The 16,542-nt window shown below is 38.7% G+C and overlaps 2 protein-coding genes across 5 annotated transcripts in view; one reads left to right on the top strand and one right to left on the bottom strand.

Annotated features, from left to right (window-relative positions):
- Ankrd45 (ankyrin repeat domain 45) overlaps positions 1-5,794 on the bottom strand; it is a 33,691-nt gene extending 27,897 nt beyond the window's left edge. Inside the window, exon 1 of one of the 2 annotated variants that reach the window (XM_090340418.1) lies at positions 5,717-5,794. In XM_090340418.1, coding sequence (XP_090196544.1) covers positions 5,717-5,728 — 12 coding nt within the window. In that variant the 5' untranslated portion in view covers positions 5,729-5,794. The remainder of the gene's footprint in view (positions 1-5,716) is intronic. The other variant, XM_090340420.1, reaches the window with a different exon arrangement.
- Positions 5,795-5,881: 87 nt separating this feature from the next.
- Positions 5,882-16,542, top strand: part of Klhl20 (kelch like family member 20) — a 32,692-nt gene continuing 22,031 nt past the window's right edge. The window contains exons 1-5 of one of the 3 annotated variants that reach the window (XM_090340410.1): positions 5,882-5,956; positions 7,001-7,064; positions 9,263-9,315; positions 12,093-12,666; positions 15,611-15,769. In XM_090340410.1, coding sequence (XP_090196536.1) covers positions 9,293-9,315; positions 12,093-12,666; positions 15,611-15,769 — 756 coding nt within the window. In that variant the 5' untranslated portion in view covers positions 5,882-5,956; positions 7,001-7,064; positions 9,263-9,292. Of the gene's footprint in view, positions 5,989-7,000; positions 7,065-9,262; positions 9,316-12,092; positions 12,667-15,610; positions 15,770-16,542 lie in introns of all 3 variants that reach the window. The other 2 variants (XM_090340409.1, XM_090340411.1) reach the window with 2 other exon arrangements.

Below are 16,542 nucleotides of genomic sequence, written 5' to 3'. Positions count from 1 at the left end.
CCAACTTTTACAGCTGTGCTCCCAAGAAGCACATTTTGGGATGGAGTTTACTACACAAAGGATTTATTAGAGAGTATTCTTGGGACTGACACCTGTGGGATGAAAGAGGCAAAAACAGGGTGGAAAGAGGCACTGGGGTACTGTGTAGTCTTAGCAAAGGTCTCTGCAGCCCCACAGGGAAGTTCAGAGTGGTCCCAAGTTGGAGCAGGAGACACATGCCTTCAGATCCCCCTGTTCACCAGAGACAGATGCAGGCTACTCCAAATTGGGAGCTGAGACTTTGAACAGGCAGCTCTTTTCAGCCAAGGTGCATCAGTCAGTGAGGTGAGTGAGCCCTCCAACACAGGTTCCTGCCATGATATGCTGCCTCACCATGGGCTCAGAAACATATGGGGCCACTGAACATGGACTGGAACCTTCGATCTAGGAGCCCAAATGAAACCTGTCTTTTTAATAAATTAATTATATCACGTATTTCACTATAGTGATAAAAAAAGATACTTTAGGTTTTTATCACTTGACAACAGGCTTGCCATATGTTTTAATAGCTCTTTCCTGTTTCTTTCTATGGCTGCCTAGTATTTATTTTGTAGATATCCCATAGCTTATTTAATAGTCCCCTATTGAAAGGCTTTTAGATATTTCTATTTTGTGCTGTTACAAAGAATCCTACAGTGAATAAACTTGTAAATAACTTACTTTAATTCTTTTTTCTACCTTTTTTCTTTCCTCACATTTCTTTTGTAAAAGATTGTTACATTACAAAAAAAATGGTAGCTCAAAGAGTAAATGCCAATGCAGTGTGCTAAATCTTGCCAAATCCTTTTTCATAAAAGTTCGGTCATTGTACACACACACACACACACACACACACACATCAAGTCAATAAAGCATGTTGTTCAGTCTGGAATATTTTTTTCTAATTCACAGGTGGTACAGAGGTCCCAATATAGCAATAATCAACATCTGTCTTGTCAGCAAAAGTGAACTCATTTTAAAATGATTAGTAGGGATATAACTCATTGGTAGAGCACTTGCCTAGAATATGTTAGGCCGTAGTTCAGTTCCCAGGAGAGGGGCATTTTCATCTATTTGTTTTGACACAGGATCCTACCATGTAGTACAGACTGGTCTTGAACTTGACAACTCCACTGCCCTAGTTTCTTAAGTTTTGGGACTACAGGTGTCCATTACTATGCGCAAGACTGCATCCTCTATCCTGTCTTTTCCGGCTTATCCCATATTTATAGTTTATAGTTTTCCTTATCAGGATCATGTAACTAATAACTATTGATTAACAGGTTATAACAACTCAAATTTCATAAGAAAATGAGAACCAGATGACCCACCCATGATTGCTTGAAATCACCTATCAGAATGGTCCTCTGTATACTTCTTGTCCTTGTTCATTTTGTGTTAGTATAACAAAATTCCTGAGGCTGGACACTTCATAAAGTAAGGAGTTCATTTTGTTCACAATTCTGATGGCTGAAAGGTTGAAAGAGCTGGGCATCTTGTATTTGGTGAGCTCCCTTGCTGATTCCTTGATCTATCCCACTGCATTAGAACATAATGAAACAGAAAGGGAAATGGGTGTGTGCAGAAGGGATCCAAACACGTGAGTCAGAGAGCAATAGAGACATCTTAAAGACTGCCCATTTTCTCATCACTCTGTATATCACTTTCAATTTTATCTAGCTATGAATAAACTACTGTGTAATTCATGTCTTCTCAAGGATGAGGACCCACAAGACAAGGGCTCTGTGTATCTTGTTAATCTTAAACTGTGGGTCCAGAAATTGTATTAAAATGCATGAAAAAGAAGATATGATTTCTGATTGACACGCTATGCACTAAGTTCTGCAGCTCCTGGAGACTTGCTTGGCTGCTGTCACAGCCTCACACACAACCCAGATAAAATCTATTTTAGGTGGTGTTTTTTTTTCAACTAGAGATTCAGGCTCCTCCAAAGGCATCATCTTACTGGAATCTCAACAGTCCTGTAAGTATTGTAAATACCAGCTTTATCATGTGCTATTTCTAGACAGAGTTTACTAGGCCTTGAAATAAATAAAAAGAGTTGAATTGTTCCACTTTATAAAGAAATGGAGTAACAGAAGTATAAGCCAGATTGTAGTGGGCTGCAGAGTGAATCAGATTTTCAAAAACAGGAAAGACTGCTCTTATCCTGGGCAAGAGTTTTAAAAAGCAGCCTTTGAGGGACTGGGATAGGGTTCAAGTGTAGTTACCCTATTTAGGAAGCATGAGGCTCTGAGTTCAACACTCAGTATCCAAATAACTAATAGTGTGATCCATTTAAAATAAATACATTACCAGTCTTTGGTTACTAGTATTCCTTAATGCTTTATACCTTCCTCATTAATGTAATATAATTATAATTATATAAGTATACATTTCAGTACAATTATAAGTATCTAAGTATAATTATATTACTTATAAGTAATTTAAATTATTCATATTTTTGAAGAAGCTGAGTCACTTTAAAGACATCTTTAACTATAGGCAATTCACACAAGAAATCTTAATGCCATCATTGCACATATGTATATGTACATATATATATAAGTATGCTTCACTAATAACCAGAAAATTAAAAAATAACATAATATCTAAGTCATTTTATACCCATTGGGTTGTTTTTTTTAAAAAAAAGTTACAAGTTTCCCAAGCATTATGATAATATAAACTACTAAGAACTTCACTCCTTTCTGGTCAGAATGCAAACATAATACTGTGGTCAGACCCCCCAAAACACTGTTTATGCTATCAAGTCCTGGTTTTGCCTCTTACTAGCTATTTATCCCAGAAAGGTGCTTCCTAGAAGCAATTACCACTGGGAAGGTTATGTAATGCCTTGGTGCCTTCTCTGAAATCTGAATGGTGTTTGCAGGAACATAGAAGGAACTAGAGATCATCACAGTAAACAAAATCAGCCAGACTCTGTATGTTTTCTTTCACATGTGGAATCTAGACCTCTAAAAAAGCTACATGATCATAAATGGAGGACTACTGGGACAAACTAGTGAGAGGCAGAAGGTGGAAAGAATGATTAAGCCACATTGCATACACATGAAGAAAGGTCATGATTAAAACCCTATAAAAATGTGTAAGCTTGGGACCGGGAGTTTGGCCTAGTGGTAGAGTGCTTGCCTAGCATTCACAAAGGCCTGAGTTCGATTCCTCAGTACCACATACATACAAAAAAGCCGGAGTGGTACTGAGGCTCAAGTGGTAGAGCTCCAGCCTTGAGAAAGTCCAAGGACAGGGCTCAGGCCCTGAGCTCAAGCCCAGGACTGGCAAAAAAAAAAAAAAAAAAAAAAAAAAAAATGTGTAAGCTAGGTGCTAGGGATTCACCAGTAATCTTAGCTCCTGAGGAGCTGAGAACTTTTGATCATGGTTTGAAGCCAGCCCAAGCAGGAGAAGTCCATGAGACTCATATCTTTAATTAACCACCAAAAAGCTGAAAGTGGAGCCATGGCACAAGTAGGAAAGTATCCGCTTTGAACAACAACAAAAAGAACAGGGACTGCATCTGGGCTCTAAGTTCAAGCCCCAGGACAGAAAATGTTTTTCTGAGACAGTTTAAAAGTGGAAGGCTGGAGGAGGGTGCAAGAAAGTGAAAGTGAAAATGATCAAAGTACATTATGTTCATTCAAGGAAATAAATAATTAATATATATGAAATATATATGTATATTAATGTATATAAATAAATATATAATTAAAAATACAATCAAAATGCTGATAGATTCTTCCTTAAGAGGACTAGTATTATTATATTAGCTTATCAGCTAACATATGTTACACCAAGCATTTGTTAATATTATTAAAACAGAACAACTTCAGAGAGCAATTTGGCTAGTTACAGTAAAGATGAACCTGTGCATAGCACATTCAATTGTTTTATTTTTAGGTGTATACGCTAGAGAAACTCTTACAGATACACAAGGAAGCATATGTAAAAATTTACATTGTAGCATTGTTTGTAATGGAGAAAAGTTGAAGTAGTTAAACTATCCATCTTTGGGTGAATTGGAAAAAATCAAATCCTGTTGTGGAGACTTAGCCACTAAGTACCATTTGCTAAGGACTACAGTCAAAGATGTAGTGATGTGACAGCAAAATAGGACAATCCCTACACTCCAAGGCAGGAGGAGGGAGTTTACAGCTGAGTTGGACAAAGGTGATCCACAGCTAACTAGGATGTATTTGGCTTTTCTCAAAAAACTGTTAATGTATTACATGTTATTTAAGGAACAGTTTGGAGTCAGGTGCCAGTGGCTCACACCTGTAATCTTAGCTACTCAGGAGACTGACATCTGAGGATCACGGTTCAAAACCAGCCTAGGCATGAAAGTCTGTGAGACTTACCTCTAATTAACCACCAGAAAACTGCAAGTGGCCTTATGGCTCAAGTGGTAGAGTACTAGCCTTGAGCTGAAAAGCTCAGGGACAGCACCCAGGCCCAGAGTTCAAGTCCCACTTACTGACAAAAAAAAAGAAAAAAGAAAAAGGAAAGAACAGTTTGGACGTCAGTGGTCTACACAACACACCATGCTGCCTATCATTAGAACATTATTAGCAATATTATTATCAGCAAAATGAGTATGCTTTTCTAATGATATTAGACTAGTATTCACTAACAGCTGACTGTTTAATAATATTCTTGTCTTATAGTGTTTGGGATGCCTCCTAGAGTCACATGAGAAAGATGATGCTTGTAATCAAGATGACTGAAGCTGATTCCCAATAGTAGAATAAGGATTTTAGAATAGCAGTGAAAATGCAGTTATGTTGTGCTTCTCAAACTTTAAAAATGTGTCATGATCACCACCTGGAATACATCATAGATGATCAGAATCTGCCTTTGGATTTTCTGATTTAGTAAGCCTGTGCAAGGGCCAAAATTTGCATTTCCCAAGTGATGTTGACACTACTAGCCCAGGACCACCCCACTTTATCTGTCTGTCTGTCTGTATTTCTTCCTGTACTTCTGCCTGTCTATTGCTGGTACAGGGTACCTAGTGCTCGATTAGCTTATTGCCTATCGTGGCACTTTACCATTTGAGTCTCCAGTCCAAGGCCACACTTTGAAAATCACGGAATTGGCTGCTCTTTGATCAACATGGATAAATATTACAAACAGAATATTAAGTAGTGACCGAAAGATGCAGGAAAATATAAAGCATTTCCTATCATTTATGTAACTTTAAAAACGGAAATAATTGTATGACTACATAAATTATTTACCATATAGCACATACGCATGTAAGTACTTGGTCAGGATTACAAAAGTAGTCAGCCACAGGCCTAAGACTGGAAACTGTGGGTGTCTGGACTCAAAGACGCCGCATTTCCCACCACAGGCAGAAAGGGCAATCTCGAACCGCCTTTGAGAGTCCTGGATAAACTCTGTGGTTTTGAATGTTGTGCTGCAAGAAGTCTGGAAAGTCGGGTCTATTTCTAAAGCCTGATGGATACAAGTCCCTCCCCCCGCCATGTATGCATGTCAATAATTCAATCCACCATTAGGAACACAATGTGCCAAAATGGAGACCCACCCGCTACAAGAGTGCCTGCTGTCGGGGACTATTCCCACCTTTCTATCGCTTTTTCTTGGGGTGGTGGGGAAAGAGAACGGGAGGAAGTGTCAGTATTCGAACCCTGCCAGCACAGCCGCACACTTGAAGGAGTACCTCTCGCAGCATAAGGATCCAAAGACCGAGAAGCTAGAAGGTTACCGGAAACGCCCGCAAAAAGGAGCGGCTACTTCCGGAGGCGCGCCGGAACTGGTTGCCAGACTTCGCACAGTTCCGCGGGAAGGATTTAGGGGTGGGACCTCTTCCTTCTCCTGGTTGGGGGCGGGGACGGGGAAAGGAAATCGCCCGAGCCGCGGCGTCCTGCCTGGGCTGGCGACTGTGGAGCTGGGGACTGAGGTGCGCCGAGGGCGGAGGAGGCGGCAGAGCCGGTGGGTGAGCGGCTTCGGAGCCGGGGATGGAGGAGCGCTTGCCGGCTCCCTCTCCGCAAAAGCCTGCGGTCCCAAGTTGCCCAGCTGTCTGAGGGGGAAAGGGGGGGAGGTCTGGGAAGTGCTTTGTGGGTCGCCTGTCGGTCGGCGCCTGAAAGGAAGGGGCTTTTAGGGTACCGGGTTCCCCAAGACGGCGTTCTTGCTGGAGGACAACTCTGTCCCGCAGCCACAAGGGGCTCCAGGCTGTCCTTCCTGGAGCGGCTGGGGTTCCGCACTCTGACAGCTGCCCCAGACTGTATTTGGAATGGGGTGGGGAGGGAGGGGGCGGCAGTAAGTCTCCCCTTGTTCACCTCCCCCCACACACACACCCACACATACAGTTTGCGGCCCTAGAACATGGCGAGATCGTGGGTGGTTGAACGGTATTTCGTGGACTAAGGGAAGGGCTCATAAAGTGTTCTGAGGAGCCAGACTTTCCCTGCTCAGTTCACGCCTCCCCGGCGTCGGACGCGGAGTTGTTTTTTGTTTTTGTTTTTCAAGACAAATGTCTCCCCCCTCCTTCCCTTCTCGTGTCACTTCGGGACAGTTTAACAACCTCGGATCTGTAGTTTAAAAGCCTAATCCCTCCAATTAGTCATGCTTTCGGTATTAAGTGATTACTCGATAAAGACACTGATGGCCCAGGCGCCTACACTCAAGGCTGTAATCCTAGCTACTGAGGAGGCTGAGATCTAAGGATCGTAGTTCCCGCCGGAGCCAGCCGAGAACCCCAGAGATTCTCATCTGCAACTACCCCTTTCTACTTAGCGCACCCGCAGCTTCACGGGTAAAGCTTAGACACCCCTAGCTAGAGATAGTCATCTTAAAGGCACCAGATTCCGTTGTGGTCATGAATCTGCAAAAGGCCTGTGGCATATTGGAACATAAAATTCTTGATTACTGACAAAATGAAATGACTGCAAATGTTCTTGTCGGAAATAGCTTTTATTAATTGCCTGCTTGTCTGTTGTTTTAGGTGTGGCTTTAAAGTGTGGTGCAAGGTACTTTTCGTGGTGCATGGAAGGAAAGCCAATGCGCAGGTAGGCATTGGTTTCTCTGGTTGAAATTCACATAACGCAATGCTTCATTTAAATTATTATTTTTTTATTGTCGGGGAAATGTATAGAGGGGTTACAGTTACCTTCATCAAGTAGTAGGTGCATTACTTCTCGTACATTGATGTCCTTTCATTTAAATTATTTAAAAAATAATCTCACTAAATTCTGTTTGAAACTAATGATTCTTATTCTAAAATAAATCAAAGGTAGTAACAGAAAGCAGTAGTATTTAATAGACTAATATGAAGAGGTTATATTTCTAAGTGTTTTGTGCAGTTCATCATTAATGCTCAGGTTTTTTCTTTTTGTGTAGTATTGTGTGATAAGTACTATGAGACTACGTGAGTTTATTATAATTTTAATTCCCTATATAACAGAGGATCTGTTGCCAGATAAGAATGATACTCATTTATAATAACATTATACTAATACCTAATTATAGTTTGCTATTTCACTGGTGTTGAATAATACATTTATTCTTTTCATTAAAATAGCTGCATTGCAGAGGAAGATTGTTTAAGGATGCTTAAGACAGAAAAATTGAGGTGTGTGAGAATGTATAGACAATCATATGTCTTCAGAACTCTAGAATTTGGTACTACTTCTCAATCTTTTTGTTTGTTTGTTTGTTTGTTTGCCAGTCCTGGGCTTAACCTCAGGGCCTGAGCACTGTCCTTGGATTTTTCTCAAGGCTAGAACTCTACTACTTGAGCCTCAGCTCAAGCTTCCAGCTTTTTCTATGTATGTGGTACCAAGGAATTGAACTCTGGTCTTCGTTCATGCTAGGCAAGCATTCTACCACTAGGCCGAACTCCCGGCCCCTTCTCAACCTGTTTTAACAACTGATACTAGAATCTTATTTAAACAATCAAACTTTATTGTTTAAATTCATTTTATAGTTAGTGAACTCTAATTATTTGTTCTTGACCAACATTAGGCAAATCTTAAGAGACACTTAAGAGAAAAAATATTTGTGGTGCAAAATAGCAGCCAGAGCTTGGTGTGGTGGCATACACCTGTAATTTCCCAGCACTCAGAAAGATCAAGAACTATATGCTAGCCTGGCCTACCAACTGAGATCCTGATTTTGGAGCAACAATTACAAAAATATATACTTTTCCACATCTATGATTGATTTATCTGTTGACCTTGAACTCTTTAACTTCTCTGTACCCTAGTTTACTCCTCTGGTGTATCTGACTAGGGTATTAGAATTTGATGAATGTTTTCAAATGCTTTGAGATGTTCAAATGAAACAATTTTGGGAAGGTGACATAGTCCACTATCTTACTTGTATCTTGCTCTGTAGAAGGAATAATATTAGAAGTACTTGAGGAAATTGACAACATAAACATGAAATGGTTCATTATTTCTAACATGATTGCAGAAGCCACTGATTGCTTTTCATCCTCAGCTGCTTTTCATATTCAGATGCCATAAATGCACATCTTATGTAATTGCTAAAGTAAGAGCTTACTTTCTAAAGGAGAGTGTGTGGGAAAGTTTGGGATTTAATAGTAGTTTCTATATAAAATATTCACTTAATCACTCAGACCTGGTTATTTTTGCTTTATTACATAATGCAAATAATTCTAGTGCCGTTAATTCTTAAGTTACATGTCTTTATTACTTTCTTGACAAAGGCTAGGATATACTTCACTAGTCTTTCATCTACTGTGTACATTATTATGATAACACTTCCTTACCCTTTTCTTATTGCGCTGTTCACCTTTGATGCTATAGTCTAGAAGACAGTCTCTGTAAAATATTGTTGGGTTAATATCCAAGAAGTTTTAAGTGAGAAGTAATTATATCAAAATTATTTGAGTAGATATTAATTTTCCAGACTAGACTGTAACCTTTTTGAGTTTCATATGTCTTAGGTGTCTGTACTCCAGGCACCTATCTTTTCTCTGACAAAAAAAAATAGAGAAAAGATTGAAAATTATTATGAAAGTAATTTTAAACTTGTGTTTATTAAAAAATTTATTTTTGTTGGGCCAGGAGTTTGGCCTAGTGGTAGAATGCTTGCCTAGCATGCACAAAGACCCCAGTTCAATCCCTTGGTACCATATACACAGAAAAAGCTGAAGTCTCATTTGTAATAATTAGTACACATCTAGGATTCTCCTAGCAGAGGATTACAATAGCTCTAAAGCTATGTACATATTGTCATACAGGATGAAACTAAACAAAATGAACTCTAGGATATGGAAACAAGAGGTTTATCTTTGTGAGTATTATTCTTAATATACTATGTGCAGTTATTTCTTTTCTCCATTTTTCCCTTTATGGTTACTCTCATATTGTTACTGTATCTGACTTGGTTACCTGGTATGTTGTATATCTGTTTATTTTAAATAGGGAAGGGAAGCTGGAAAGCAAGATGATTGGGAGGGGGGGTAGGAGGAGGGAATGGGGACAAAAACATGAGAAGGGGTTCCAAGGTTCGAGAAGTAATGTACCCATTACCTGACAAATGTAATTGTAACCCCTCTATACATTATCCTGACAATAAAAGACAATTAAAAAGAAATGAAAAGAAAAAGCTGGAAGTGTTGTTGTGGCTCAAGTGGTAGAGCTCTAGTCCAAGGACTGTGCTCAGGCCCTAAGTTCAAGCCCCAGGACTGGCAAAAAAAAATCTTTTTATTGTATTTATTTATGAGTTAGAATGTGATCATTCAATGCTGTTAGTATAGCCATTATCTAAAATAGTATGTAAATTCCTCATAAAAACTATGTTATTACTGGGTATATATCTAAAGGAAATAAAACCAGCTTATCAAAAGTAATATCCATGTTTATTGCAGCACTAGTTACAATATCCAAGATAGAGAATCAACCACAGTATCTACACTTGGATGAATGGATAAAGAAAAACAAGAATGCACACACAGAGGAATATTATTTAGCTATAAAATAGAATATTATTTAGCTGTCATTTGCAGCATTCTCGGTGATAAGTGAGAGAAGCACACAATGACAAATATATGTCATCACTCAAACATGGAATCTGAAAAAAATCATACAAGAAGGGAATAAAGGCCAACCCTGATGGCTCACACCTATCATTCTAGCTACTCCAGAAGTGGAAGAGAATGAAAGGAACCCAGTGCAAGGCCAGCCCATGGAGATTGGAGGTGTGGTTCAGTTGTTAGAGCACTAGCTGGTGAGCAAAAGTGTCAGTTACTGAGTTTGAGTCTTGGTCTGGGAAGGATGGGAGAAAGATAAGAAGGAAGGATAGAAAAAGGACATGTCTTCATCTCAACCAGTGATAAGGTGGGCATGATGATTCATACCTGTCATCTCAACTATGCAAGAAGTATAAATAAGAAATTTGTGGTCCAGGCTAGGCAAAAAGGCAAGACCCTATCTCAAAAATAACTAAAGGAAAGAGGGCCTGCCTAGCAAGCTTGAGGCACTGAGTTCAAACACTAGTTTTCCCAAAAAGTAATTAGGGAATAGCATAATGGGTAGGAAGAAAAAGCGGGGACATGGAGAGCTGGATAATGTGTACCAAATTGTGGCTAGGTAGGAGGAAATAACTCTTGTGTTTTGCAGTTCAATGAGGTAACTATCTGTATTTTATAACAACTTCTCATATTTAATGAAGAACTAAGAGGAGTTTGAAGGCTCACAACAAAAAAATAATAAATGTTTAAGGTATTCTAATTTTAATTATAAAGCTTTATAAGATCAGCTGGCATTTTATTAGTAGTTTCTTATAGAATCAAATATAATTGTTTTAAATGAGTTACCCTGTAAAATCTCCGTCTACTAGTGAGCCCTGGTCTTATGTTCTTTCATTATTCTAAAACAGAAGCATAGTTAGTCATCTGGCTTTGTGTTTGCTTTTTCTTGCATCTAAGAATAACAGCATAGACCAGATTGCAAGGATCATTTCCAAATTCTCAGTCCAGTTGCCTAAGACAGCTTGTGGTAATAAAGCACAGCATTTGGTGTCTGAGGATATACATTCAGAAAAATTTCAACACTGTTCTTTCTTATGAGTTACCCCCGCGAGCACATGCTGAACATAAAGAGAAGAAAGGTTAGGTGACTTCCTTAAAGTCTGTTACATTGGTCTTTCTTGGCATTGGGAATTCTGATAATCTGTTTCAAGAAATGTGGCTAAAATTTCTACATAGAGCAGTGATAAGTGATCACAACTTCCCTATAAGCTAGCTGGCAGATTTCTTTGATGTTAGGTTTTAAATGACTTCCAGTGAAACTATGAAAATTTATATCATAGAAGCAAGAGGATATGCTATTAAATATAAACACAACTTTTGGGAACCTAGCTTATTTTCCTTCTGATCTTTTTATACAGAGTGAGCTATGGGTTACAGATTATATATCATACACTATTATATTGTGACTTTCACACTTTTTTCAGTTAAACAAAAGTATTTATTTATATTAAAGAACTTATTAACATTGATTTTTATATCATATTTCAAATGGCATTTAACAATAAGTCTTCAAGAAGGGAATCTCTAACTTTCACACTTTTTAGTAAAGTATAAAATATACCCAGTGACTTAAAGTGTATTGTGTACATGTACAGAAATATAAGTATGAAATCCACTCATACTACAAATATATGTTAATTTAAAATAAGAGATACATAGTGAAACAAATGAATAGTATTTGTGTTAAGCCAGACATGCGAATTAAAATTCATAGTCTACTCTGTGGGCAGAGTTATTTTAAAATGTTTTCCATAAATTTTTATTAATATTGCAAGAGTTGTGGCACATGACAGTGTAATACTTTGTAAAAAAATATATATATATATCCTTTTATGGGATTGTGTAATAAAAGTGGTCTGCTTTGGAAATAACACGCAACTTTTAAGAGACTTTGAGAAAGCTATGACTTCAAGAGTTCTTAGAAAAGGAACTTCTTTATTTGATTGTGGGTCTTCTAGACTTTTGACCTATAAGCACTTTAGGACAGTAAAGAATTTACAATAATATTGCTGCCTTTTCTCCCACTCATTTATTGTAGGTGTACCAACATTCGACCAGGAGAGACTGGAATGGATGTAACAAGCCGCTGCACCCTTGGAGACCCCAACAAACTGCCAGAAGGGGTTCCCCAACCTGCTCGCATGCCCTATATCTCAGACAAGCACCCTCGGCAAACCTTGGAAGTGATTAACCTTCTGAGAAAGCATCGGGAGCTATGTGATGTGGTGTTGGTTGTGGGTGCCAAGAAGATCTATGCCCATCGAGTCATCTTGTCAGCCTGTAGTCCTTACTTCCGAGCTATGTTTACTGGAGAGTTGGCAGAAAGCCGTCAGACAGAGGTAGTAATCCGAGACATAGATGAGAGGGCTATGGAACTACTGATTGACTTTGCATATACCTCCCAGATAACTGTAGAAGAAGGCAACGTTCAGACCCTTTTACCAGCGGCTTGCCTCCTCCAGCTGGCAGAAATACAGGAAGCCTGTTGTGAATTTCTAAAGAGACAATTAGATCCTTCTAACTGCCTGGGCATTCGGGCTTTTGCCGACACACATTCTTGCCGTGAATTACTAAGGATAGCAGATAAGTTCACTCAACATAACTTTCAAGAGGTGAGTTGCACTTTGTGGTTTTAATGTAGTCATAACCTATTTGTCAGAAGGGCAATGTGGGTTGACATTCTGCTGACAAACACCTATCTGGGCATTTGCTGCTGGTTCTAACTCGTAATGTCAAATAAGTTGCTATAAATTCTAAGCCTGGTTTTTATGTTAAAGGCCAGTTTTGTGTTCTACAAGCAAATATTCAAAGATCTCACAATTGGGAGAAAAAAATAGATGTGAATGTTATGGTTTGGATTTGCAATGCTCTTCCCCCCTCCCCCCGAAAACTCATGTGCTCAAGGCTTTGTCCCCAGTGCAGCAGTATTTCTTGAAGTAGGCTTTGGGGAGGGCCCTGACTTAATGGGGCCTCTTATTTAATGAACTACTCTACCAATGGGTTTATAACTTAATGGATATTGGGAGGCATGGAAACTTCAAGAGTTAAGATCTAGGTGGGGATATAGGTGTTAATATTTTTCAAAGTATCAGGATTTTTTTCTAATTTTTTTTTGGGGGGATCGATCTCAGGGCTATTACTCAGTGCCTGGGTGCTGTCCCTGAGCTCTTTTGCTCAAGGCTCAAACCACTGTAAGCCACAGCACCACTTCTAGTTTTCTGGTGGCTAATTGGAAATAAGAGTCTCATGGATGTTCCTGCCTGAGCTGGGCTGGCTTTGACCCTTAACCCTCAGATTTCAGACTCCGAAGTAGCTAGTCTACAGGTATGAGCCATCAGCAACCGGCTGAGTCAGGATTTTAATGTATTAGTTCAATCTACTCTTCTATTTTCATTACATTCTGGCTTTACCTTTATTGTTTCCTTTCTTTGTGCTCCATTTTAGCTTGCTGTATGTGTGTGTGTGTGTGTGTGTGTGTGTGTGTGTGTGTGTGTGTGTGTGTGTTTATCCCCTTACTATTGAGTGATAAAATGAATAACTAGTATGTTCTTCAGGTCCTGGATTCAATTCCCATGTAGATCCCTAAATTCAATCCTCAGGACTATCACAAGAATCCATGGGGAATCAAGCATTTAAGGAATCTTTCTTTCTTTTTTCCCTCAAGGCTAGCGCTCTGCCACTTGAGCCACAGCACCGCTTCCGGCTTTTTCTGTATATGTGGCACGGAGGAATCTAATCCAGGGCTTTGTGCATTCTAGGCAAGCATTCTACCACTAGGCTATGCTCCCTGCCCTTAAGGAAGTTTTCTATCTCAGAAAAGGGAGAACATTGCCAATTCATTTTATAAGGCCACAGTTACCTTATTATCAACATCACAAACATGAAAAAAAATTGGAGATCTCACAAAGTAGAAAAGGAGAGAGACCATTACAAAGTAGGACTTCTGCCATGCTCAATTCATAAGATTTTTACTTCATAGTCGGTTTCTAACTTAATTTCCTTTTACTATTTCAAATATCAAATCCATACTCCAAAAGTAGAGATTTGCCATCATTGATGATTTTCATAATAATATGTCAGATGATGTTCACATTGAGAATTGGTTTGGTTTGGTTTGGTTTGGCATCCATACCACAGAGAAAGTAAAATGCAACCATTCTCATTAAGCCAAATGCTAGTGACTCATTCCTATAATCTTAGCTAATCATAAGGCTAAGATCTGAGGATTATGATTCAAACTCAACCCCAGGCAGTCATGAGACTCTTACCTCCAATAATTTTTTTTCTTAAAGCTCATGGACAGCACCCAAGGCCCTGAGTTAGAATCCCAGTACTAGTGCCCCCCCCACATAAAATTTCTGAATTACCTGAACCTATTTAATTTCCTATTTAATTTCCTGAACCCTACAAACTCTATCATTCAAATGTTTTGAGAACTTGTGCCATAAAATGTAATATTTGACCTAATGACCCTGTGTTTTCTACACTGAGAACTACTTTTTTTTTCTAATGTATTTGAGGAAGACATTCTTCATTAAATATTTAAATAATAGTTATGGCCAGTCTTATATCCCACTAAATAAAATATTCTGATTTTTCAGTTGACATGAAAATAACTCTGTCCCAAAAATAATTTGAGTTCTTCACCATACCTTGCCCTATGGTAATGGATATCACATGTAACATAGTCCCCTGAGTGATAGAAGAAACCAGCTCTGCCTTGCCACCCAGTCCCTTTTACACTACATGCTGATCTTGGAATTCATGCCAGACCTGTATAACAAGGTAATATCATTGCCATTTCATCTCTGTTCTAATGGCTCTGGGGCAAAGATGAATTATGGGTGTGTTTGTAGCTTCTCACTACTTGTTGAATAACTATCGTCTGGAAGCTTTGCTAATTTTTTTTTTTTTTTTTTTTTTTTTTTTTTTTTTTTTTTTTGGTTGTGGGGCTAGAACTCTGGGCCTGGGCTCTGCCCCTGAGCTATTCAGCTCAAGGCTAATGCTCTACCACAATGAGCCACAGCAGCACTTCTGGTTTTTGGGTGGTTAATTGGAGATAAGAATCTCATGGACTTCCATGCCCACGTTGGTTTGAACTGCAGTCCTCTGATTTCAGCCTCCTGAGTAGCTAGAATTACAGGTGTGAGCCACCAGTGCCCAGCATCCCTGACTTTTTATATGCCTCTTTCTGAAGTTTTAATTTGCTATGGTTATTTGACTTATTTTGAGTAACTGCATCTTATTAATTCTGTATACTCATTTCAACCCAATGAGGAAAATGTATGTCACCTCTACAATATTAAACTATCATTTACACATAGTTTGAACTTTAGTTTCTAAGAAAAATGCTGTTTTTCCTAAATTGTCTAAATCGTCAGTGATAATTTTAGTTGTGTCCTGTGACTTTCCCCGTTCTCTTTTTAAACTCTTCTTTTCCTTTGGTATTGTTTGAACTTCAGCTTCATTGTGGAGTAGTATTTTACCCTAAAATCCTGAGGCAATAAAGTAAATGTATTCATAGTTTTTTTTTAATTTTTATCTAACTTTGAACAGGTGATGGAGAGTGAAGAATTCATGTTACTCCCAGCCAATCAACTCATTGATATTATATCTAGTGATGAGCTCAATGTTCGCAGCGAAGAACAAGTGTTCAATGCAGTGATGGCCTGGGTCAAATACAGTATTCAAGAAAGACGTCCACAGTTACCCCAGGTAATAACAGAACTCTCTAAGTACTGCTTTGTACTAGAAATAACAATATGCACTTTACTTGGAGAAATACAAGCATCACTCTATCTTACGTTATACTTTAAGAAAGCCCACTATATCCAAGTATTAGAGAAGTAAGCATGTAGAAGCATTTGGGCTGATTTCTATTGTGAACTTTTGTTATTTTTGTTGTTTTGTTTATTTATTTTTGAGCCAGTGTATCTCTATGTAGCCCTGAAATTTACTGTGCAGGTCAGACCGGCCTCATACTTAGCTAGCATGAGGGCTGAGCTAAAATTATAGGTATGCACCACCATACCTGGCTCTTCATTGTAAACTTTTTGTTCCTTTTGAATTAGTTCTACATTTGATCTATAGCCCAATCAAAACCTAAATTATATCAAGTGAACAGGGAAATCAAGAATTCTGCTTTCTCTATAGCTTAGAAATCTGCACTTTGATTAGTAATTAATTGGGGCAGGAGTCCTCTGAGTGAAATGTCTAACACTCACTGTTTGTTTTTGTCGTTATGTTGCCTCACTAGTCTTGAACTTAGGCTCCTCCTGTGTAACCTTCCAAGTACTAGCATGTAGTACTTGACCTAAGACTCATTCTTGTTATGACTGCACAGTAGTTCTTTCCTAATTCACAGTAATATGTGCCAAGATATTTGGCAGTGCCCTGAAGCCTTTAGATACTATACTGTAGAGTTTTTTGTTGTTGTTTTATTTTGTTTTGGCCAGTCCTAGGGTTTGAACTCAGGAGCTGAGCACTGC

The sequence above is a fragment of the Megascapheus bottae genome, chromosome 10 (genome assembly GCF_031878675.1).
Source record: "Megascapheus bottae isolate mThoBot1 chromosome 10, mThoBot2.hap1, whole genome shotgun sequence".
Classification (NCBI taxonomy): Eukaryota; Metazoa; Chordata; class Mammalia; order Rodentia; family Geomyidae; genus Megascapheus; species Megascapheus bottae.
This window is presented reverse-complemented; position numbering and strand designations above follow the sequence as displayed.